The sequence below is a fragment of the Muntiacus reevesi genome, chromosome 6 (genome assembly GCF_963930625.1).
Source record: "Muntiacus reevesi chromosome 6, mMunRee1.1, whole genome shotgun sequence".
In the NCBI taxonomy this organism is placed as follows: Eukaryota; Metazoa; Chordata; class Mammalia; order Artiodactyla; family Cervidae; genus Muntiacus; species Muntiacus reevesi.
The window spans coordinates 77,538,321-77,564,394 of record NC_089254.1 but is presented as its reverse complement, the minus strand read 5'-3'; the positions used below and the strand labels follow the sequence as shown (position 1 = coordinate 77,564,394).

The window sequence follows — 26,074 nt, the reverse complement described above, 5'->3', positions numbered from 1 at the left end:
TTTAACCTTTTGGGAGCAAAGGAACTATGGAGGTTCAAGGTGATGAACTAGATGAACTATGTCTATCTGCATACTAGATGCTTTGCAGAAGTCCAGAACTAGCAGACAACTGATTATGATGTTATTTCATCCTACATTGATGGGCTGTTTTGCTTGTTTGTGTTTAAATACACTTGTGTCTGATGCTCTGATTTTTAATTGGAGTTGTCTCTAGACAATTAGCATAGTTATGAGGATGTGGCACTCATGGTTGAATATGGAGAAAGATAGAAACTCTGATAGCAAGTGAGAGGGAAGGAGGAGATTGAATACTTAGCTGAAGTTCCACAAACTTCAACAAAAAGACGAGACTCTTAAACTCTGCCTGTATGTATGAAATAAAATATCATCCTCTGACACCACAGCAAATCAGATAATTTGCAATTTTATTTTATCCTTTCAAATGATTCTGGGCATTCATCCTAAGTAACTAACCCCTAGATAAAATATTGGGGATTGGTGGAGGCAACAAATTATAAGTTTCCTGGACCATTTTTTGAAAATGAGTTCTGGACTTTTTTCCACTCTGTAAATTACCTTACTTGCCCTCTAAGACACTGTGGGTCATCACCCAATGTAATGGGTTATGTTACAATGGCCTGAGATAGATTTCATGTGCATGATTAGTGGGCTCTTTTTGGTGGATGGTTGCAGTCAGTAATGATTTGATATAGGAGAGACCTTGCTTCATCCCCAAAGCATCGTTACCTGGTTACAATGAAAACAAGTTCTGAGACCAAAGCTGCCATACATAATATATTTACTAAATATATCCCAATATTATTATTAGCCCCCAAATTTTTAATCATCCCCAAATAGTTTGTTCAACCTGTCTGTAAGCTTGATAAAGTCGTAGCTCTTTGTCATTTTAGGTGAACAGTGTACTCCTGGTATGGAAAGTTCATTAAAGCAGATATGGCAAGATTCTAGAAGCAGGATGAGTTTCCCTCATGGCCAACATTAGGCAACTAGAACTCTCTGACCCAAAGACTGGACATGCGACAGTTTGAGTATCAAACCTTAGGCCACTAGCCCCAAGAGTATAGGTGACAGGACTTGCTGGACTCTTAATATTCTCTGGTTCCCTGCAAGGATGGGAAATGTCTCCAAAATAGTTTAGCCAAAACATATATCTCGAATATGACTAATTTAACCAAATGAGAGCTCCATTCTAACCTCCATTCATGCTGATCAACAATTTCACTCAAAATTACTATCAGTTCAGTTAGTTGCTCAGTCATGTCTGACTCTCTGAGACCCCATGGACTGCAGCAAGCCAGGCTTCCCTGTCCATCACCAACTCCCCAGAGCCTACTCAAACTCATGTCCATTGAGTCGGTGATGCCATCCAACCATGTCATCCCCTTATCCTCCTGCCTTCAGTCTTTCCCAGCATCAGTGTCTTTTCCAATGAGTCAGTTCTTTGCATTAGGTGGCCAAAATGTTGGAGCTTCAGCTTCAGCATCAGTCCTTCCAATAAATATTCAGGACTGATTTCCTTTAGGATGGACTGGTTGGATCTCCTTGCAGTCCAAGGGACTCTCAAGAGTCTTCTCCAACACCACAGTTCAAAAGCATCAATTCTTTGGTGCTCAGCTTTCTTTATAGTCCAACTCTCACATCCATACATGACTACTGGAGAAACCATAGCTTTGACTAGAACAGACATTTGTTGGTAAAGTAATGTCTCTACTTTTTGATATGCTGTCTAGGTTGGCGATAGCTTTTCTTCCAAGGAGCAAGTGTCTTTTAATTTCATGGCTGCAATCAGCATCTGCAGTGATTTTGGAGTCCCAAAATATAAAGTCTGTCACTGTTTCCACTGTCTCCCCATCTATTTGCTATGAAGTGATGGGACCAGATGCCATGATCTTAGTTTTCTAAATGCTGAATTTTAAGCCAGCTTTTTCACTATCCTCTTTCACCTTCATCAAGAGGCTTTTTAGTTCCTCTTTGCTTTTTGCTATAAGTATGTTATCATCTGCATATCTGAGGTTACTGATATTTTTCCCAGCAATTTTGATTCCAGCTTGTGCTTCATCCAGCCTGGCATTTCACATGATGTACTCTGATTATAAGTGAAATAAACATGGTGACAATATACAGCCTTGATGTACTCCTTTCCCAATTTGGAACCAGTCCATTGTTCCATGTCTGGTTCTAACTGTTGCTTCTTGACCTGCATACAGATTTCTCAGGAGGCAGGTAAGGTAGTCTGGTATTCCCATCTCTTGAAGAATTTTCCACAGTTTGTTGTGATCCACACAGTCAAAGGCTTTAGTGTAATCAATGAAGCAGAAGTAGATATATTTCTGGAATTCTTTTGCTTTTTCTGTGATCCAATGGATGTTGGCAATTTGATCTCTGGTTCCTCTGCCCTTTAGCAATCCACCTTGAACATCTGGAAGTTCTCAGTTCACATACTGTTGAAGCCTAGGTTGGAGAATTTTGAGCATTATTTTGCTAGTGTGTGAGAAGAGTGCAATTGTGTGGTAGTTTGAAAATTCTTTGGCATTGCCTTTCTTTGGGATTGGAATGAAAACTGACATTTTCCAGTCTTGTGGCCACTGCTGAGTTTTCCAAATTTGCTGGCACATTGAGTACAGCACTTTAACAGCACTGTCATTTAGGATTTGAAATGGCTCAGCTGGAATTCCATCACCTCCATTAGCTTTGTACTAATTAACAAAAGGTAGGTTGAAGGAGTGGTGGACAGTGAATTGAGATAGCTGTGGGATTGTGGTGGCCAAGCCTGGAGTGGGGACTTTCTGATTAAATACCAGCTCTGGATCATAAATATCAATTAAGGCAACTGACCAAACTCAGAGTTGACCTCAGGGGTCTGAAAACCTTTTCTGCTACAGGGGCAGAGAATAAGTCTGGCCTTTGAAGGCCATAAGGCAGAATCTAGGCTGCCCCTAAGGAAGGGGTATGACCTTGGAAGAAGCTCCATTTAGGCAAGGTGGCTCCTGGGAAGGACATCCTTGGCCAGAATCTCTGGCAGCTGGGAAATGAGTGTCTTGGTCCTGAAACAAGGATCTGTGTAGCATATCGCAGCATCCACTACAGTTAACCTTCCTGGTCCAATTGAAGATATGGAGAGAAATGTAACTCACAGTTCACTGGATGCCGTAACAAGGGAAGAGGTGTGGCAAAAAATGGTCTTTCTGTGTAACACTTTCTACCTTTCAAAACGTATTCCTATGCCACTATCTGTAGATGACCTTGCTCAGGTCTCATATTTTTTCCTTGAGATATATATATAAAGCCATGTTGGCCCAGAATCCAAGAAGGAAGAGACAGTGATTCATGCCAGTCATGTAGACGCTAAATCAGGGGACATCCATGAAGTGTCCTGAAGTTTCCTGAGTACTTGACTCCCAAAATCCAGCCTTCTTTTTATGTTTTGAATACCCTGCTTAATTTTCGTAAAACATTCATCTTCTTTATTATGGGGTAGGATTAACTAAAAGTGGAGAGACAGGAAAGAAATAACAGTTTGGGAGTATCAGGTTGAAGAAGGCAACCTAGCTTGGGATTGATGTGTGGCTGCGAAAATCTACTGTGGGGTGATTTAATGAGGGTGTATACATGTTTGAGCTTTATAATCAAATTTACTGTAATGCAAATTTTGTCTGTTGAGTATTTGCTAAAAATGTGGGATTTCCTGTTTTTCTCAAAAACAGTTTTTGTTTGCAGTCTAGGAAGTGACATTTAAAATAACATAATCAGTGGTGGGCAAATTTATGGTATTTTTATTGTCTTGTGGTCTTCATCAACTTTCAGAATTTTCAACTATATGTATGTTAGATATAGGTACATAGATATGGATATATAGATACATATATAAAGGAAAAACATAAAAATGAACTATGGTCTTATATTCATAAGTCAAATAGATTGTCTTCTTAAAATGTATTGCTAGAAGGAAGAAGTATTGAATGGTAAAATATTAAATTAGAAACTTTGTAACTTTTGGGGGAAAACATTCTTTAGGACATTAAATTTCATACTGAGAACTAACTTCATTAACCTTATTAATACTTGGTAATTGGTCAAAGAAAGAGAAAAACAAAATTCTTTTTATGACTAAGGTAACAAAATCCACACTTGAAGTTTCCTTCTCCCCAAACCCACTAAGGTCTGCTTTCTTTCTCTTCATGCATTTGTGATTTTGAGTTTTACTTCTTCACAGTAGGGGAAATTAAATACAAAATATGATGCTGTCTTTGCATCTTAAATTGGCTGTAGGTAATTTGTTTCTACTGTTTCCTAAAGTGAAACATGGCATTTTAAGGGGTGGGGGAAGAGAAATCCAATATAGTTCTTTTTCTTTATAATGGATGTAATTTTTCTATTGAGTTCTAGAAATAGATCTGTTGAGTATAACTTTGCCCTACTCAGGCACTTTGTGACCAAATGAATTGTTTCCTTGGATTTTTGAAGCCTGCCTGCCTATCTAATTTACATTTTCCTCAAAGCTGTTCTGATTACCTGCCTCATAGTTGGTTTGTGTGTACATAAAAATATGCTGGACTGAGTTCAAGCTCAGTTTAGAGGGGCGAGGGTATTTCCAACGCGTGGCTGCCACTGGACACGGATGCTTTGCTGAGTTAATAATCTCACTATCTTTAGTTTTCTCTGACTATAAAATGAGAATGATTATGGTTACAAAAACTCTGTTGGTTAAGTTACTGAAGCCTTAGCTGAATTATATCTTTGTTTATTTGGTATTGTTTTTAACAGCCTGGAAAAAGTCCAAGTTGAATCTTCCCTTCTCACAGTGCCCTATATCTGCTCTTCACATAAAGGTTTTATGACAGAAATACATGGGGACATCCTTATTTAAAAACTGAAGGGTATCAGAAATTAGCACATGAAGAGAGTATTTACTGTTAGTATATACTGTGTATATACTAACAGTGTTAGTATATAAGCTGTGTATAATTGTATGTGAATCAACTGTAAGGAATATTAATTGGGTGAAAGAGTATGAGAAGCACTAGAACAATTATGTACTTGCTGAAGCCTTCTAGCTTATTATTATAGAATGGTTAAAAATTAGAACTATAATTTACATTAGCTGTAATCGAAGCAGGCACATTCTAAAATGTTTCAAGAAGCACTAGGTATGTTAGATAATATAATGAAGATTATAAGGAAAAGGTCTTCCATGGTCAGATAATTTGGGGAAATGCTAGCTTAGTCAGAGTTGAATTGGTTTCTTTCCTGGTAGACTTTTCTGGTGTATTTTCCACGTGTGTATGATTGCAAAACTCCTTTATTGTAGAGTCTTTTTTAGGACAAGTGTTTTGTGGAATGCACTTTGGAAAATACTGTTTTATTTCGACACCTTCATTTTCCAGATGAGAAAACCGAGGGCGAAGTATTTAAGTGATTGCTGAGTTTATGTAGAGTGTGACACTGTCTGATGTCCCCGCATACCACACTCTGTCACCCCACGGATTGTACTCAGGCAGCATCAGAGAGAGAGGCGTTTTGTTTCTAGAGACTGAAGCAAATAAGACATATACACAGCATGCTGTGGGAATCAGTTATCCAGGATTTAAAGCCTTTCCTGGTCCATAATTGATGTTCTGGAAAACACCGTGGATTACCTAGCCCATGAGCCTCGGTTTTTTTCACCCAGTAGAGGGTGCTGTATAAAAAAATGCTGATTTTTGGAAATGAATTTCCTAGGGTTCTAAATACAGGTTTGCCTTATTAGCTGTGTGGCTTTGGGATAAGTCACCTAACTTCTCTGCGTCTCAGCCCTTCATCCCTGAAATGAAGTAAATACCTTGCATACTTTGAGTGACATTAAATATAGCTGAGTTGCCTATTTGGTAAAGGCAGTCAATATATGTGATCTATTTTTATTTCTTTAACAATACCCAAAGGAGATTTAAATAATTATTTGTGGTTCTGTTGTTGACTGCAATCCTTTCATTGTAGGACATGGTGAAAATGTTTGTTGACATTTTGTTAATGGAAACTGAATCTCTCATTTCTTCTTTTTTTACTGTCTGGCTCTTGGGTCTCTTATGACCCTTGTGAGTGCCCTATATTGGCATATGCATGTCCTGTTCTTGCTCATACTTGAGAGGTATTACCTCCATCTTGGACCAGTCCCTTTCTTTAATTAGGACCCATTAATGAACCGCAGAGAAATCCCAACTTCTACAACTCTAATTGTGACAGTTTCAAATTTTCAAGTAAGAAGTCTTCACTCACTGCTTTTTGGCTTGCAGCAGTTCTTTCTCTTCCTATCTGCTGCTTCAGAGATCCTTGTACATGTGGAAGTTGTACACATACCCAGGTTGGTCATGTTGGAAATCTTGTCCTTTCTTTGGCAGAAAGTATTTTATACACTGCGGTCTCTTTGAGTAGGGAAAAAACAACTTCCAAGTCAAGTGCTACTTGAAAGAGGTAACCAAACCCCCTACCCCCCATCACTTATAAGACTGTACTCTGTGGTTACCGCTTGTGACACATTTTCAAATGGACCCCCCAGTGGCTGCAGCTGTGATTAAAAGCTGTCTGCTCTCTACCTCGCTGGGGGTTTGCTGTTTAACCATGTCAAGCACATATATATGTGGGCTACAGCTGCATCATGGAAAAGGTAAAGGATTTTGTAACATGAAAAATCAAATGAGTAAATGAATGACAAACTCCTGAATTTTCGAAGCTCAAGTCACTGACACACTAGTTGGAAACCTAGCCATGGATGAGGTACATAAAAGTAATTTAAAGAAGAGGAGCTAATGGTCAGGAATATACACCATCTGCCAGGACATGTTTTGCACACATCAGCTAGACTGAAACATCTTAAAGATTTAAGTGCACTTGAACTTAGCAGCTGCATTTCAGCTCCTCTATGGCATTCAGGATTCAGTTTGACCATTCACAAATAAAGCAGGAATAGAATATTCTTTTCTGAAGTCTGCCCAGATACTCACTGATACATAAATAACCATGTTTGGCTTATCACGAGGGTAGTGAATGTCATTCTCAACCCAAGTTTTCTTTTAACACCATCTTCAAAAATGCTCAAATGAGCAGTGTGGCCACAGAGACTGAATGTCTCAAATGAGTCTCATCCCCTTCTTTGGATCGAGAGACTGAGGATTCAATGTTTCATAAAGTAAAATGAATGTCCTAGAATTTAAACCTGGGCACTCTCCTTCATGTGGAGCTACGAGGTAAGGCAATGTTCCCTTTCTTGCCTTACCCTTCCCTACTCACTGAATCAGAAGAATCCAAACACGTGTTCTTTCTTAGCTACACAGGAAAGAAATTGGGGGAAATTTGGAGAAAATTGTGTCTCCTTTCCCCTCTGCCTGTCCCATTCCCCGCCCCCTCCTTGCCCCCCACTTTCAAGTGCTCCAAACCTCTGCCTCCAAACACAGTAAATGAAATGCTAATCTATCACCAGCAAATTTAGGCTGACAATACTGTGCATCGACCGCATTGATGACATTGATTACATTTCAAATATTTACAATACAGTGAGACAAGCTTAATTTATTCCCTGAAGAGTTCAAGGTAGGTCTCACCATTTTCGAGGGGGAAGACAATGGAGGAATGTTTGTGGTTGCTATCTGCAATAATCTGATGCTGACAGAGAGTAGTATTTTATTTAGTAATTAACAGTGTAAAGGGGAGAGAAGCTGTCATGTTGGTTCTTAAGCTGGGGAATGTGATGAAAGATGATATCTGCGATCTCATCCTTTCCACTTGTTTAGGATTGTCAGGATGAGAAATGTCAGCATTATGAAAGCTCGGCTCTGCTCTTGATATGATAAAACCCTTCAAAAGCCAGTCTTTCTCGCTTCCCTTGTCCCCCTCCTTTCTCCCTCTCTCTGCACTTGCTTTTTTATTTATCCTGTTTTGTTAGATGGCAGAAATATAATTCTTTTCTTTCTTCCTATTATAAGCCACCATTTTTGTTTTATTATATGTTTCACAACCCCTAATGCCCCACTGAAAATTACCTTGTTAAATGACAGTGTTTCAAAGCCATGAATCCTTTCCACCATTCCCTCAGAGGTTTGAAACAGTCAACAGACTGTAAAGAATAAATAATAAAAAAGTATTGATTATTTTGATGACTGTGAGATTCAATTAAGTATTAATTTTGCCCTCCAGTGGACCTATCAAGGTATTCAAAAGGGAGGATTCAGCTCAGCTAAATGCGTGCTGAGTGCTTCAGCCTTAAATAGGGAGAAAATGTGTTTACCTACAGTATTTGAAGAAGAAGTGCATTGATGCACAGAGTCCAATATTTAAGTGCTGTGCAAATTAAGCCCTGGTGACAGTGACATTGTTTTCTGTGGTATGAGTATTGACTAAAGAAGTGCATTTGATGACAGCTTAAACTATTTGTATTGATTAACATTTTCATAGATTATCATGTGTCATATCAAATTCACTTTTCAGGCATGAATACATTAAAAAAAAATAACCACAGGCAAACCGCAACCAATGTAGTGATGGGACAGGGAGCGTGTGGCCCCACCTGCTCTGGCACTGGTCACCTGTTTCCTGCTCGGGAACCATTTAGGCATGAACTTGGCAATAAATAGCTCCCAGATAACGCAAAAGGGGCACTGCTGGCTTTTCTGCATCCGATATCGGTGCCACCACAGTATCATGCGTCTTAGTTAGCAAGTGGAATAAAAGGCTTCCCTTGGAAAATACTGCTGAAACTAAAATGCCCTCCTAATGAGCTGAAGATAAAGCAGATTTAAAATACTGGGGGGTAAAGTTTGCCTTTTCGGAGGTGATTTTTGTTTTCTTTTTCTTTAATGCTCTGGGCATAGGGTGCTCTAGGTATCCGAATTGTTGAACAGAGTTTGTAAGTATTTTTTTTTCCAATTCCTTTCAGAAACCGTAAACCAATTTTCATCTCTTTTGTTGTTTGCTTTCAAATGTTCATTTGATTTGGGGTCAGCTGCAGTCCCAAATCTGGGACCAGCCAAGTCAACTTCTAAAGGTACTGCTAGAATTTACATAAGAAATCTCTTTCATTCCATTGAAAGCCTTTGGAGGACTCTTTTCTCCCTGTCTCTTTTTTTCTGCTCTCGGGATAGGGTTTAATTGCTTCTCCCCCAGGGAGAGGGCTTCCTAAAATAGCCCATGGGTCCTCCCCAGGGTGCTCCTTCCTTTGAGTCTGTTGCCGAAGTAGAAACCCCGCACTTTTCCCCCCACCCTCTTCCTGCATTCAAGACTGCACAAGGTGTAAAAACATTCGCACAAAAGCACATCCCACAATTAAAGCTGTGTTGGTTAGGTTGCTTTCAAAGAAGTTTTTCCTTTCCTTTTTTTTTTCCCTCTCGGAAGCCTCCTGCATCTCTCTCATGGTAGTTGAGCTTTAATAGGGTGGGGAGGAATGGAGAACTCGGATCTGTAATAGCTCTTCACTTGACTGCAGCCAGCAATAACAGCGGGAGCAGTCAGAGATAAGAGAGAGGGGAGAGAGGGAGTGTGTGTGTGTGCAAGAGAGAGAGAAGAGGAGAGGGAGGCAAGGACTCGCACACACTCAAGCGGCCACTTTTTTTCCTCCCCTGCACTCTTTTCCCCCATCCTAGGATCCAATGATAGCTGGACAAGTCAGTAAGCCCTTGCTGTCAGTGCGGAGTGAAATGAATGCGGAGTTGAGAGGTGAGGACAAGGCTGCTACTTCAGACAGCGAGCTGAATGAGCCCCTGCTTGCGCCCGTGGAATCAAATGACAGCGAGGACACTCCCAGCAAGCTCTTCGGTAAGTCTGTCTAGGTATTTCATTTCACTCCTACCATGGTGTCCGGAAGAGCCATCCACACCCCCACCCCTCCTCTTTTTTCTTTTTTTTTCCCCTCCCCCTGTTGTTCATTCAATTTTCTTCTAAGTACCAAAGAGGATCTTGGCATCTTGGAGGGGGCTGAGCCACCCCAGCTGATGCCAGGCTGGCTGGGAGGGTGTCCTCCAAACTTTTTCCGACCAGCAACTTCCTCCTGCCCCTTTGGACTGGTCAGATATTGCTAGCGTCCCCAGGCTAGAAATCACTGGGGGGAAAAAAAGAAGATGAAAATCATCATCAGGAAATCAGTTCCATTGTGAGAATTGGTTAACGTTTATTGAATAAATATCGACTCGGTTTCGGGTTGCTTCGCCGCCTTTTGTTAAGGGGAAGGAGAGTAAAGAGTTATTATCTGTAGTCAAAAGACCAAAGAGGGGAACTGAAAAAATATCAATACTGGTCATTCTCTGCAGGTAAACAAAGGTGGCTCCTGGTATGGCTCAAAGACATAACATTTTGTAATCACAATTAGAATGAACGTCTCTTCTTTTACAAGCGTGATGAGGCAAGAAAATAGGTCCATGGCATCCCTCCCCTCAGCCATTCCCGTTTAACAGATGTTTACAGCCTCGTCCTAAATGTGGAGGCAGCCCAGATCCTTTTTAGAAATCTTTGTTTCGTAAACAAAACAAGAACAAGCAGAGTGCCACTCCAGCAAAGACATCTGTCATTCAAACAGATGACACTCTGTAAGCCAACTCAAGCAACTGTGATCTCTAATCAGAAAGGGGACCAGGCTGTGTTGAGGTGTGTGACTGAGTGATGGATGGTGATAGATGTCTCTGCTGGAGAAGCACTTTATAGGATAGAGTGACATTAGGTTTTCAGAACACTTGTTCCTGAAACACTTGCTTTCAATTATTTCCAAGTGTTTATATACTTATGACACTAAATATATATTATATATGCACATATATAACACATACTAACCTGAGATATGTATATATATATAGATCACGCAGAGAACAAGTTAAAAAACAGTCAAGTGCCTGAATTTTCAAGAAACACAGCATCATGGTATAGACTACTTTTTTAAGAAAGTTATTAATTCAATTAAAAAGATAAGCTGAAAATTGCAAAACTATAGAAAGAAAGCACCTGAGATAGTTTGGCAACTTCAGGCCAGCTTCAAAAGACGAGCTTTCATCTGATTTTAAATACTCACTCAATCCAACATTAGAGGAGTGTTGCAGAGAAACTTTCTGTATCAGATTTTCTGGTGGTAAAATGCTGTTTTATACTTAAGAGTATAATAGATGCCAGTTACAAGAAATTTGGTCCTATGACCCTTTCTTGGAAAAGCAGCAGTTTCATCTCTGACATAAATTTTCCATACCTAGGCATTAAGGTTTTAGCATTTTCACTCTCAAGAAATATTTTGTTGTAGTATAAGTTTTTATCTGTGTAGGAAGAGTTATGTCCTAAAATACTCATTTCATTTCAAGGGGTTAGTGAGAGAAGGCAGATAAAATTGTAAATTACAGGAAGGCCAAAGTCGGGCTCCAGGTTCTTTGATGTTGAATATACTAATACCAAGCAGTTTGACTTTTAAAATATAATCAATTATGAATTCAACATAACTGCAGATAATGAATTATGTGTTCTTCAACTTTGCATGTGTTTTTTAAAAGTAAATGCTCTTTGTAGACTTTGACTTGAAACCCCAAATTGTTTTTTTTTCCTAGTAAAGCAGTTACTTTGACTTCTCAACATTTGTTTAGATTTTCCAGTGTTGAAAATTGTCATAGATTTGTTATGTCACCTTTTACTGATTGGCGTGGTGTGTAGAGAAATAAGCTTTAAAAAAAAAATCCAAGATGGGTGGGCGATCAAAGAAATTTGAGTGAAAATTTCTTTGAAAATATATTCTTTAAGTGGAATCTTTATGGAGTAAACTGAAGAATCATAGTGAAGTTTGAAAATCTTAGTAGGTTTTAGATGATACTCGTCTTTACTTTTTGGAATGCTCACCTTCTGAGTCTGTGGCTGAGAACCCTGCAAAATCTACATCTTATATCTAATATATCTTGTTTATTCACTTAATTTTATTTGATCTCTAGAGTGCTTTTTAAACACAATGTGAATATTTTCCACTTTCTATTAGATAAAGTAGAAACCAGTAGATGAGCAGTTTTGAAAACTTAAAAAAACTGAATGTGAGACAGACAGACTAGAAAGCACCCCAGAGGGATGCCTTTTTTTCCAAACTGATTTTGCTGTGAAATTCTGATAGATGGAAAATTAAATTGAATATTTATCCTGTCCATTTCATTTAACAATAATCTTGCCATTTATTATCTCAATGTTCTTGCAGGTTTCTTTAGCTACTAGGTTTGTTCTGCTCTCACCTTTAAATATTATTGGGACTTAGCATTAGGAATTCCAGTTTATGTAACTGGCTAAAACTTTTTAGTATAACTCTTTCAGAATTTTTCACAACTTTGGCAACACTTAACTGATACTAATTTAATGGACGATTATTATTTGACCAGAGTATGTTCAAGTTTCTCATTTTTAATATATGATTATGATTATACTCTTCTCTTGGTAATGGAGAATTGCATTCTTCCTAAATAACTGAGAGCATCCAGGTTTATCTCTAAACAATGATTTTCTAACTTATTCTCTAAAACCATGCTTCATTTATAGCATGTTCCTTGTATTTTTGAAAACCAAGCTTCTGGAATGAAAGGAGAAGATTAAGACAATTTTTTTGTGTTATGATCTGTTTACTTTTGTGGAGAGACATTTACTGACAGGAGACAATAAGTTCCATTTTTTATTGTAACCGAAATTTCAGTATAAATAGAGTTCTTTGGAGCTCCATCCTCGTTTTGTGTCTTGTTAAATTCGCAGTCCAGAGGACAAGTCTGTTTCTCTCGCAGTATGACACCTTCAGCCCAAAAGTACAGGAGAAAGGCTAATACAGATGCCCTCTATGGATAAACAAAGGAAATTCCAGGAACCATTGGGCCTTTTATGCCTCTCCTTAAATTGCACCTCTGCACTTCACAGCACCCAAAGGGAAACATACGGTGCAGACTGTTTCAGTGCTCTGAGCGTCTCAGCACTCCAGAAGGAGCAACCAGCGGCCATATGCCAGCCTAAGGAGAAAGTTCAGAAAAGGACCCTTGTGTTTTATAAAGTAATTACATCAGAGGTAATGTTTTGCTTAACTTGAACAGCCATGGAAACTAAAGTACACTTAGGAGAGATAAATTCACATTTCATTGAGAAACATGTGGTTAGCTCGTTCTCTGTGATATCATTAAGTAGTGCATTATTTGTTCTTGTAAAGACTGTGGAATAGGTCTTCCCTCTTCAGTTTCTGGCTTTGTTATGCTAAGCTCTGAGCCGTAGAAACAGTATGGAGGAAGAGTAGACTTGCACATCAGGAAGTATTATCAGAGAATCTGGTTCTGTGTCTCCTTGTGTTTCAGCTTCATGATCAGATGAGTGATGCCACACAGGGCCAGTCATTTAATATGTGATGAGTGATGTCCATATTCGAAACCACTCTCAAAACTGGCCTTTGGCAAACAATCTCAAAGGGAAGAGGTTGCTGTGTTTCTCTAGTGACATTTATAACACTTGTGTCAATGTGGTGCTTCGTTTTTAGTTATGCCCATCAAGAATTCAATGTTCCACATTCAGTCAAGTTGGATGCTAAAATTCAAATGGTAGCATCAACAACTTGGTGAGGAAAATGGCCCCAGAAAGGATAAAAATAATATATATCCCTAGAAAAATATCTGTACTAAAGTTTTCCCATGCAGTCACAGCAGCAGAAGTGAGATCATATAAAACATGCCCTAAATATTTTCTCTCATATATATTTGAAATTTGAAAGATGATTTATTAACAGTCTTCCTCCTGGGAATATTTTTATTGTTTCAAGTTAAACCTTATGATTGCTTTTCTTGCAGTCCCAACTACCTTGGGTGGCTGGGTTAGTTGCTTACTTATACCCACTGCACGGGAAGTGGGCACATAGCTCTAAAGCCTTGAGCTGAGACATAAACAAACAAACAAAAACATTTAAAAACATTGTACCTGAAATAAAAATTGGTAGTTGGTTCTCTCTTATGATAGCGTGGGTTTTTAGGTTAAAAGCAATTGCATGCAATGATACTTATAAAGGTGGGTATTTTCAGTGTCATTTATTTATGAACTATTGCAAAAGGATTGAAAGTTGGGTCAGTGATTCTTAACCTAGAGAATACATTCTCTATGGGGTTTTTCTTTTCCTTTCCTTTCTGTTATCTTTCTCATAGAAACATGCATTAGGAGATTTTTTTTTTTTTAAGTTGCCATCCAGTTTGACTTGATTAGAATTTATGGTAGTGGAGTCGTTTCCAATGACAAAAGGATAAAGAACTAAATTGTCTGTCACGCCTTGAGACAGTGGTCTCTGCAGGTCAGCATGGAGGTCATTGGTGGGGTGTTATAAGAACTGCGCTTTGTGGTAAAGCTGCCTCTCGCCTGTGCATTAGTGAAGACCTTCATCATGGCATCACTCTGTTACTTTATTTAAACTTATTTCAATGTCTTGATATTTATAATATTCTGATAAAATAGGCTGGGGCCAAGGAATCAGTAATGGGGCTTAAGCCCAAGAGGGATTTAGCTGGGAGTTGATAAGGAAAATTCCCTAGAGAAATAGATGTATTGAAAATAGGTACCATGCTTTGGATCTTTAAAAGTTTCAATATTATGGCTATTGAAAATAAATACTAGTTTTTCACTGAGGAAAGTGTGCTTTACTAGAAAAACCTTAAAATAACATCTTTTAAAGTCAACTAATCTGAGTCAGAGATTAGAGTTAACCAGTGATTTAAAAGAAACCAGTAGAAACCTCAATTTGCATATGTAAGTGAGGTGCACAATAAGGTATTTGTCAAAAATCAATTCTGGTTTCATAGTCAAACAAGCCCATGTGGTGGTGTTCTCTGATAACTGAGTGGGGAGTGCGCCTTTAGGGGCATTTCTTAACATTTAAGAAAGTCTACTGCACCAAGGTATTTCTTTATAAAGTCCCTTGTGTGTGCTTAGACAAATTAAGTTTAATGTCCCTCCCCCCACCAAAAAGTATTAATATACTGCACTGATAAATAAATCCACTTTGAATAGAACTAATGTGTAAGCTTGGAAATAAAAATAAATTCCTATGAAATGTCTCTGATGTTCAAACTTCTCACCATGTTCTCACTATGTTACATGAACTATGTTCATTTCTATGGGGCACTGTGATGGACGAAAGTGCACCATATGTGACATAGATTGAGTGGGAACTTTCTCAGTGTTTTCTTTTTCCATCTCTTTGCCATGCCTATGGTACTGAGGTCAGACCTCTGTATAAAGACTGAAGTTCTATATTGCAGTATCTAAGGATGTTACTACTTCGTAATACATTAGTGAATCAAAATGCAGATACAAGTTTACACTTTTTCTTTCATTTTGATTGCTAGAATGCTTATAGTTTGTTGTCCTTGTGGTTAAATGGTCCTGTAAACAATTGGAAAGAAGATGAAGTATTAGAAATTACATTACTCTGTACCATCACCCCTTCGAATGATCCCTTTTTAGTATTTTTAATGTCTGGGAGGTTTTGATTTAAAGGTTACATGACATTATAGTATTTTTGTAGTTCATACAGCTTGGTTTATGTCATAATTAATAAATAGAGGGGCATTCTGGATTCAGGCGCCCAAGACTCAGCCCTTTGGTAGATTGTTTTCTTTTCTAATTGCCTGATTTAATGACAGAATATTATTCTTTCCAAGAACTGACCAAATAAATATTTCTCCCACTTCAAAACTGACATATAAGTGACTTTTGGCAGTGGACTTTACTGGTTATTAGACAGTAAACAGATAATTTGTGAGAGAGCAGGTATTTTCTTTGATTGGCGACCTTGCTGGTTTATGTTTGGGGATTAATAATACATCAGACATTCACACATTAAAAAGAAAGTAGATGTGAAGGAGGAAGGATGAAGGATGCGGCTCTGCTATTGGGCTGCTCCTGATTATCTGGGGCCTCCCTGGGAATGGGGGCTGTCGGAGGAGCCAGTGCATTTGCCCAAATTTGCACGGGGCTCCACTTCTCATGTTTCTTGATTTTCTTATGCTAAAGAAAAAGATAGCAAAGTGTTTATACCAAACTGGCACCCTGTCAGGGGCCAATCTGTGTAAAGTTTCCTGCTGTCAGGTTAATAAATTTTTTAAAAATATCCAAAGGCAGAGGTAGCTAGAGAAAGCTCATAGTGACAGTTGCCATTCTCCACTGGATGGGTGGATGGGTTTCTCCTTAATATCCAAAGTGGCTCTGAAATTTTCTTGTTTATTGCCTTCCTACGTTCTGTACTTCGCTGGTGTTTTTGTTCAGCTGTCCTCTTATGAAAGCCAATTCAGTCTTACTTTTTAAATGTTTTTCCCATTTAAATTTCCAGTGTCTTTTCTTTGAGAAGGAAATAAGTGAGCATAGTTTGTTTTGAAATGGTATTTTACAGTTAGTTGCACATATACCCTATGTGATGAGCCTGAATGAGGTCCTAAATCCATCAACACTGGGCTTTTCTTTGAAAATAGCTTCAAGTAGTGTTTATATTAAAATTCATTCATAAAGTATTACTTGGGCTTTGACATTCTGGGGGCTTCTGATGAGGTGTGTTTATTAAACCTGTTGACCTGATTCAGTGTTTGAAATGTAAACTCCCACCTTCTGCTTCTCAAAATCAAGAGAAAATGTATCTTAAAAAAGTGATACAAGTGAGCTTATTTACAAAACAAAAATAGACTCGCATAAATAAAAAACAAATTTATGGTTACAAAAGGGAATAGCAGGAGGTGGGGGGAGATAAATTAGGAATTTGGGATTAACATATACACACTATTGTATATAAAACAAATAAACAACAAAGACCTACCGTATAACACAGGGAACTCTGCTCAATATCTTGTAATAATCTATAATGAAAAATAATCTGAAAAAGAAAATATATATGAGTACATATAACTTTTGTAACTGAATCACTTTGCTGTACACTTGAAACAAAGATAGCATTTTAAATTAACTATACTTCAATAAAAAAATGATATAAGAAAAACATAGTCCACCTTAAAAAAAAAATCAGATTGCCTACAAATATGAAACAAGGGCACACTAGTTTGATTGCATCTCTTACTTTATACTGTGACACTATTGTGAGCTATCAAAAATGGACCAATCCTTTTTAACGTGAACACAGAGGTCAGGAAAAGTAGCACTGAATCACTTTTGGTTGAAGAAATTTGTCACTCTCAGAGAAATAGAAATTAACATTTTGAGTAAGTGCTCAAAGATCATTTTAAAAAATCACCTTAGTCAAGGCACATAACTCTTCTTTTTAATCATTAACTGATACTTAAAAAAAAAATCCTAGATGTTAGATGAATATATATATATATATATATATATATTTCGTTTGAGTTTTTAAAAGAGAGTCTAAGCTCAAACTTCTCTTATTCTTTTGTTTAAAGTGCTTTTAAGGTCTTAGAGTGGCAAGAACATACTGGTTTTTATTTTCATTAAAATGAAACAACAACATACCTGCAACAACATAGCTAAAATAGTATAAGTCACTTTTATTAGAGGACTGTAATGCTATCAAAACTATTTGAAAATAGGAGAAAAAATGATCATATTACAATTAGAAACTAAGTAACATCATTACATAATTAAATATACTACATAGACTTAAAGAGTTTTGTTGTACTGAAGACCATTTGAAAATGGGATTCTATAATGAAACCTGCATTCCTTAAGATAGTGAATAATTTAAAACCTGCTAGTTTAGCCTGAGAATGAGGTAAAATATTAAGATAATTTTAGAACATTTATCATGGACCAATGACACCTGACATGAAACAATGAAACAATGTAATGAATGTGTTCTGAGTGCTTTATCTTTTTCTGTGAAATAATAGTATTTTCCAGATTGATGTACTTTTCAAATATCTTGTGTTATTTTAATTTCATCCAGTTAATGAGGGGAAAAAAACTCAGGTGAGATAAAAGTTTGTGAAAGTCAAGAAACCCATATTTAAAGATCAGTGTTAATACAGTGTTTTAAATTAACAATGCACATTTTCCATTTTCTTATCACTTCTATATTTTATCTGTGTTTTCCTGCATTTTCTTTCTAAGGCACTATGAATGCCCAGTGGATGACTGTAACACTACCCATGGAAAGCATTTCTCTCTACTGTGTGTTCTTCTCTGTTCTTTCTCCTGTGTTTGTGTGATACTTCAAATTGTCTTGCTAAATTTGTAATATGCATGTATTTTCTCTATCATAATAAGAAAGGTATCCACACGTCACTTAAATGTTCTTCTCCAATACCTATGTATATTTTAAAAAATTGTTTCCAGATAAAATTGATAGCTCACCAATAAAGGACAACTAGTTATATTATAGCATTGCTTCAGGCACACTTGGGCTGTAATCCAAGTTCCAGTGTCTTCTTTGAAGCTGCTATTCACTGAGCAGAGGAGACAACAGGATTTCTCAGAAGTTGTGCAATTTAATTCAGTAAAGAGATTTGGGCGTTTCTATATATTTTGATTTATACGGAACAGATTTTAAAAACATGCAAAACTTGCCCATGCTAAAGAAGATTCTAAATATTGGGAACTTAAATATTTGTCTACTTGTGGGATATACATATGCTACAATGTAATATTTATCTTTTTCTTTTTTAAAGTAAAAGGCATTTGTGCAATAGGCAGTAAGCACAATTTTGGTTACACATTTTTGTAAGAATTACATGTGCCTAAACATACATTTACATATACACATAGCAAGATATGATGGGTGGTTGATGCATGAAAAGAAATCACATTTTAAACATTTGCTTTTAAAATAGTGTGGTGTAATTAATCTCCTTTTTCAGTTCTTGATGGCCATATATGTGGTGATTTGTCTTTTCATACCAATATGGCAAGATCTATTTTTATAAATTAATGGTTTGGGGTTACTTATTGCATGAGAGAATCATCATGGTTAAAGTAGAAAGGGGCTGAGGATTAATTTGATTTAAAAATGCAAACATCTGAAGCTGTTTAAAAAGCATGGAAAATTATTATTGCACAGTGAATTCTTGCAAAACCAACCAAGGGTAGAAGAGAATAAAAAATCAAATAGGAAAACACATTTCTTTTTTCCCATACTAAAAAGTGTACAGATGCAGAAGTGGTTTGTAGGATGAAATGCCCTTTTCCAAACCTGAATTTTTTTTCTTTAGCATATCTAATTTCATTTAGTAAAACATTGCAGAATAGAAATGTGTCCAAAAGGAAATATCAAATTTTCAAAATGAGAAGCATGAAAGGAATATCAAATAAAACTAACACTTTAATGGCTCTGTTTAATTATATTTATGTACTTCACTGTTATGTATGCAGGGGTAAATATTCAAGACAGGGATTACTTGATTTTTGTGGGAAAATTTTCATACAGTTTTGGAAAGCAACATGCACCATTGTTTTAGATGTAGATTAGCTCATCTTATTCTAACTTCTAAAATTAAGGCAGATTTTATTCTTAAGAGCTACCTGAGGAATTGCTCAAGTTTTCAGCTATACAAGTCTATTTCTTCACTTTAGTCTTGACTCTTTACTTCTCTGGTTGCGTTTCATGCTCATAATAATTCTGCAACAATTTAATAGGAATCTGCAGACAATCAGTAAAGTGTTGAAATTAAGGATTACTTTAAAAGGAATGAATGTCTACAGCTGCCTGCTTTAAAACAAACAAACAAAAAACTGGTCAGATTGGAGATTGCTGATGGCATTGACATGGTTGTATTAGTCTAGGATGGTAGCTACCTGTCTTCTTGTCTGTAGTGTATCAATATGTTTTTATAATGATACAATAACCTGAACCCTGTAACAGTTTATGGTCCTTTTGAGAATTCTTATGGATTCTTAGAGTGACGGAGGTCTGAGAAAAGATCTTGAAAGCTTTCACAAAATCTGGCAAGGTGACAGAAAGCTAGCATGACTGTGATTTAGCTGCTAAGGAATCCTATTGACTGGGAACATCATTAAACTTTTAAGTTAAAACAAAATCACAAGACAAATGGTAGATATGAAGGGCAAAGGGTACCCAGAAGGACAGCAAAAATTAAAAAGTGCTGAAGGGTCTGAGATAAAAGGCAAAATTCAGCAAGCTCAATGTTGATCTGAGTATTCTACTTAGAAAAAGGATTTTTGTGCATATACTGTCCTGAATAGTGCCATGTGCCCTGGAAATCGGTATGAGTACATTTCCTTCCTGGGATCTATCAGATTTCGTGATTGCTTTTTTATTTTCCCTGACTATTTTTAGTCAATGATAAATAAAAAACTTGAATTTTGAATCTGGCACTCATGAAATATAAAACCAGAAGCAGCAGGAAATAACCAGGACGAGTAACTTCACATCAGTTTATACCCACAAATATCAATCTTCTTAACATTGGTAATACTGCTAATTTCTCTGGGCTTTTTAAAATATACTTCCACATGAGCTCTCAAAACCCATAAAAGTGTGGCATGTAAAGTAAATTGTTTGTCACTTGCCGACGACCTGCCATATTTATTGTCAGGAGAAATGGACATTCTCTGGAAGAGCAGTTGTTAAAGGCCAAACAATTTTTAAAGATGGCAAAGATGCGTGAGGGTTTTCCTTTTTCTAACAATGAGCCACCCCTTCAGACATCAAAAGACAAGATAATAAGACACTTCAAGCACAATTCAAGATTATATTCAACATCTAAAGGCTCATCTCTTGTCAGTTTGCATTTACTCTCTCAGGGATGTGATGCTTCTATCATCTTTCTGTCAAGAGGAGTCTGGCAGAAGAGGCGAGGGCTCTCATTTCACACACTTAGGGTTTTTTATCAAATAGCCCACACTCATTCTGATTCAGCCAAAATGGGGGGATAATTTGAAAAAGGTCATGCACAAGCACAAAAATCTCATATTGATTTGTGTGATTAGAAGGCATTAAAATTGCACGTTTATGTTAGTTGCTGAGATATTTTGTCAGTTTATTTGGTAATACACTTTTGGCAGCCTAGAAAAAAAAAAGATGACTTAAAAATTTCAAATAGATGGCTGAAAGCTAAAATTGTCTCCTTTAATGTAACCATATTTGAACATTTAACAAGTGAACGTAAAAATGATTTAATGCTTTTAGTATAACAATATTTGAAATTAGCTTATATAATGAAATACTTCATGCAATGTAAAAGCAAAATAGCACAATTTTGCCTATCAGAGGAGAGAAATATATATGTGAAATTATTTTTAAATACTTTAACAATTGATTTCATATATTTAATATAAGATAAAAGATGACATTTTCAATATAAATGTAATTATGAGGTTAGTTTATAACGGTTATCAAGTTTTTAACATTTTGTACTCTTTGAAATTACAATGCTATTATATTTGTCATTTTATGCCATTCTTAGTATATGTACCCTTTTCCGGAGAGGGTACTAAAGAATAAATAAAGGAATTTTAAAGTTACTATTATTATTCTCTGTCAAAATTCATCACATTTCCTCCTTTGCTGTTTGACACTCACAAAGTCATACAAAGAAACATTCTATTTTTATTTTTGGTGGTGGGCCAGGGGCAAGTCTATAGGAGTTAGAAGAACCAGTTTTTCCTCTCAAAATAAAACAGTTGATGAAAACAAAACCATGATATCCTGGGATCATTTCTATATTAAATCTTTGAAATTACTTCTAAGAATTTTCATCAACTCTATGTGTCTTCATTTCTTACATTTTTCTTCTTTGCAGTAAGTGTTTTGAAACTGACCTTCTTAGCTTTGTACTACTTTCACATATGAAAACAAAGGAGGTGTGCATATATACAATGTAATTACGGCATGGTATAATAGAGTTAAAACCCATAATCTCTCTACTTATTATATGAGTCTTTTCTTTACAGTTTATGCCTTTAACAAATTCAACAGTCAATTCATCGATTCAACAAATATTTGTGAGTATCCTCTTTGTGGAAAGGAGCTGTGTTCTGAGGACTCAGTGGAGAATCATCAGAGAGAATCAATCACCTAGTCCAGTTCTGCCACTACCAGGATGCTGAGGATGCAAAAATGAACAAGACAGGGTGGCCCCACCGATAATAGCCCACAACCAACACTATACCCTGACATTCTGTGTTTACTTCTTCATGTCATGAGACTCTTCAGGAAATCTTAATCTTCAGTGTTATGCATTCCAGAAGTTATTTATTGGTCATAACCTAAGAATTTAGAAAAAATATGACCTCCAAAAAGTGAGAAAGAAGAGAGGATTATGAAGTAATTCAGGCCAAAGACATTCATAGTGTTTGCATTAGTTTGGTGCTTATGATTTAAAACAAATGTGATTCTTTGCGATTGTCTCTTAGTCATATCCAAAGGATAGATGAAGTTGGTTTATCTTTTCCTCACCTGCTTTTACAATCCTTCTAAAATTCTTGTTTGTTTATTGTACATTGTAATATAATGGACAAGGCTCTGGAGTGAGCTGGTTGGATTTGAGTCTGGCTCTGCTACCTGTCAGTACATTAAAATGTTTAAGCCTTAGCTTGTGTGTATTAGTCGCTCAGGGGTGTTGGACTCTTTGCAACCCCGTGGACTGTAGCCCACCAGGCTCTTCTTCCATGGAATTTTCCAGGTAAGAATACTGGAATGGGTCACTGTTCCCTTCTCCAGGGGATCTTCCTGACCCAGGGATCAAACCTGGTTCTCCTGCATTGCAGGCAGATTCTTTACTGTCTGAGTTACTAGGGAAGCCTTAGCTTCCCCGTCTCTAACTGAGTTACTGATGGTACTTACTTTATAGGAAAGTCCTGAGGTTGACATGAGATGACATGTGTAGGGACCTACTGAGTGCCTGTAATGCAGCCAAAAAATACAAACCTACCACACTTTATTAAGAGTTGAAAATGAACTTGCCATTGTCAGAAATAATTTGATTAATTCTTAGCAACAGATATCCAAAAACCGACAACCAAAATTGTGAGGACTTTGGAATGAGTCATGCTTCTGGGAAGCATCAGCCCCCAAAATTTTCTTGGCCAGAGAAAGATTCTGTGCATCTTTCCTTCTGATGACAATACCCTTCCTTCTTTAGGAGCATGAGTCACTGCTTTCTCCCAAAGTCTGTTCAGGAAAGGATTCAGACTTACAATAGATTATGAGCAGTTTCTAGAAGGGACAATACTTGATGATCTTCATCTTGAAGAGCATGTGGGCCAAGTGGTGAGCAAGGGTGGAGGGACAGTTCCATATCCTCCTCTTTTCTAAATTTGAAAAGTTAGAGTATGTGATTCTTTCAAATCATAGACATTTAAAAAATAATTTTGGCAGTGGGAAGTGATATGAAACCATATGTCTGTGGGCGACAGCAAATGCTTCTCTAACTTGTAGTTCAACTGGATCGCCTGGTGGTGGACTATGGGTGGCATTCCTCTGAGGTGGACAGTTTTCTCTCTGATGCAACTCACCACTCTCAGGCCAAGCAGTTCTTTCTTTCCACCTTGACCACATTGTAGCCAAATGAGGAACATAGCATTGGCCTCCAGTTAAATGCTCAGAGAGTTTTAGAAGATGCCTATATGACCTTATCAAGGTGAACTACGCAAAGTTGCAGAGAGAGTTAAACATCCCATTGAAGTCTCATGAAGCTAGGGGAAGATGATACTGCAGAAAGTTAACCAGGGTTCAAATCACTGCTCTTGGCCTATGCTCAGAGCTATGCCACTTTTGTCTCTTGTTTCCTCTTCTGTAACACAAGAGCTTGAATGACAATCAGATAGGGTGTTAAAGGGACTTCCCAGGTGGCACTCGAGGTGAAGAACTCTTCTGCCAATGCAGGAGACATAATAGATGTGGATTCTATCCCTGGGTCCGGAAGATCCTCTGGAGGAGGGCATGGCAGCCCACTCCAGTATTTTTGCCTGGAGAATCCCATGGACAGAGGAGACTGGTGGGCTATAGCCCAAGGGTTGCAAAGAGTTGGACACAACTGAAGTGACTTAGCACACACTCAGGGTGTTAAAGATTACATAAAGGAAAACAAGTTAGGTGCCTGCTCATGGGAGTGTTTAATAAATAGGAGTTACTTTCCTCTACTTCTTAGACCAAATGTATCTTTCTGATATTTAGAAGTGACCCTGTAGAGATTTTGGATCAGATATTAATGATCAGATGAGGCAGGGGTTTTGAATGATCAGATCTGCTGTTTGAATTTAACTTTCTCCACAAAAGCCAAACTTCAGCTGAAAATGAAGACTATAATCTCTGCTCTAGAAATAAAGTAGATTCAGTTAGGTTATGAGTCTTTTCCACCCCAGTGGGGAACTCTTTTTGCCTCCAAAGTCAAGCACTTCTCTCCTAATGTTAGTTGTGTGTTGATGAGGTATTGGATACTTGGCTGCAAATAGAAGTCCATGATGTCTTCATGGCTTTGGAGATTTTTATAGCCAATGTTTAATTAGGACTTTCTAATATTCAAGAATGAACTCTTCATACTTTTTTTTAAAAAAGGAATAAACCAAAAACTAAGATAACAATCTCAAAACTCTTTCAGTGCAATACCACTAAGAATTGAACCTGCTGTGAATATTTGAATAGGTTAAGTTTACATTTGAAACCATATTTGTGGGAAATGTATTACCTTTATTAAGGATATTTAGAGACTTTTGGCTGAGATTAAGAAAACCTACTTGCTTTTATAGATACCAGAGTGGTCAGGATCACCAAGGGAGAATAATTTCTGTTGTTGTTGTTACCATGGTAACCTCACTTATTTTTAATTATATATTTATTCATGCATTTTGCACATTTATCAGAAATTATTGACATTTCTTAAACAACATATTAATGTGTCAATTCATGTCAATAAATAAGCAGTGATATTGAAAAATATTAAATCATGCTTTCAGATTGAATTAATGTACATGGTTGTGTTCATATTAAGCAGAAGAGACAAACTCTTCTTGAAGCCAGTGGCAATGACCATCCCCTTCATATATAATGTGTCTATTTGACAGTTTTGACTTTCTTCTCTGAATGTATAGATTATTTTTCCTTTTACATGTCCCAGCTTTTGTTACTGTTTCCTCTGTGAATTTCTTACTGGGTAAACAAGCAGGTCTGTCTCCACTTTGCTGTGCCACTGGGTAATGGCAGCATGGAAAAGATGCTACTGGGAAAACTAATACAAGATTGGGTCTATTTCAGGGTTTATATTGTACAGAGGGAAGAAAACTCACCTCTTCAGGCCATGCCAGGAGTTGGGTACAGATTTATTTACTGAGCCTGTCAGCCAGCTCTAATGTGCTTCTCCCATGCCTTTCCCTTCTGGCTACCACGCAGAAGATACTTTCATCAAGTACTGCCCCCTATAGCTGAGTCTTCCAATTTTTCATTTTTTCATAAAAGTTAAGGTGCACTCTTAGTTTGTCCTAACTAAAAGTCAGTGTTTAGAAGAAGAATTGCTTTTTCCAGGTAAGATTTGTTTGTTTGCTTGCTTAACTGACTTTTCTGCTTTTGTGTTCCATAGTGGTTAAAAATCTTTCTCAAAATCCTCAAGACTCTAATAGTCTTAAACACCCCTAAGCATTCATAGTTTATCTTCCTATTTAAACATTGAAATAGACGTGCTAACTATCAGGCATTCTTGAAGGCAATTGGCCCCATGCTTTTATGTTACCCATTGAAAGGAGATCTTGATTCTTGGTCTTCTTATCCTTCAGAGATGCCTTTTTTTCCTATCAGATATCAGCCTTTTAGAGAAAAATCTATAGAACTCTATTTTGCAGCATGTATTAACTAATATCACTTCATTTCAGTTAGGTTAAAGGGGTGAGGTGCGAATAACCATTTACTATCTTGATGTGATCTCTAAGTTGCTCATTATGAACTCACTGAGAGGTTAATTTATTCAAAAACCTTTATTGTGTCCCAGTCTGCTGCCCACCCTTTTTCATGGTCAAAAATCTTTGGACCAACTTTCCCGCTTTCCCAGATTACAATGGAATCTTTCCTTCCCTTGCTTTCCAACTGTTCTCTCATTTTTTAACCTCATATGCAGCCATTTCTGGTGTTCGCCTCATAATACAATGACTTGTGCATTTGTCTGCCTCCCTT

General features: G+C 37.2%; 1 protein-coding gene across 1 annotated transcript in view; it reads left to right on the top strand.

Annotated features, from left to right (window-relative positions):
- The window catches only part of POU6F2 (POU class 6 homeobox 2), a 470,298-nt gene that overhangs the window by 87,225 nt on the left and 356,999 nt on the right, over nucleotides 1–26,074 (top strand). The window contains exon 2 of the mRNA XM_065939812.1: nucleotides 9,630–9,801. Within this exon, the coding sequence (XP_065795884.1) occupies nucleotides 9,630–9,801 (172 nt within the window). The remainder of the gene's footprint in view (nucleotides 1–9,629; nucleotides 9,802–26,074) is intronic.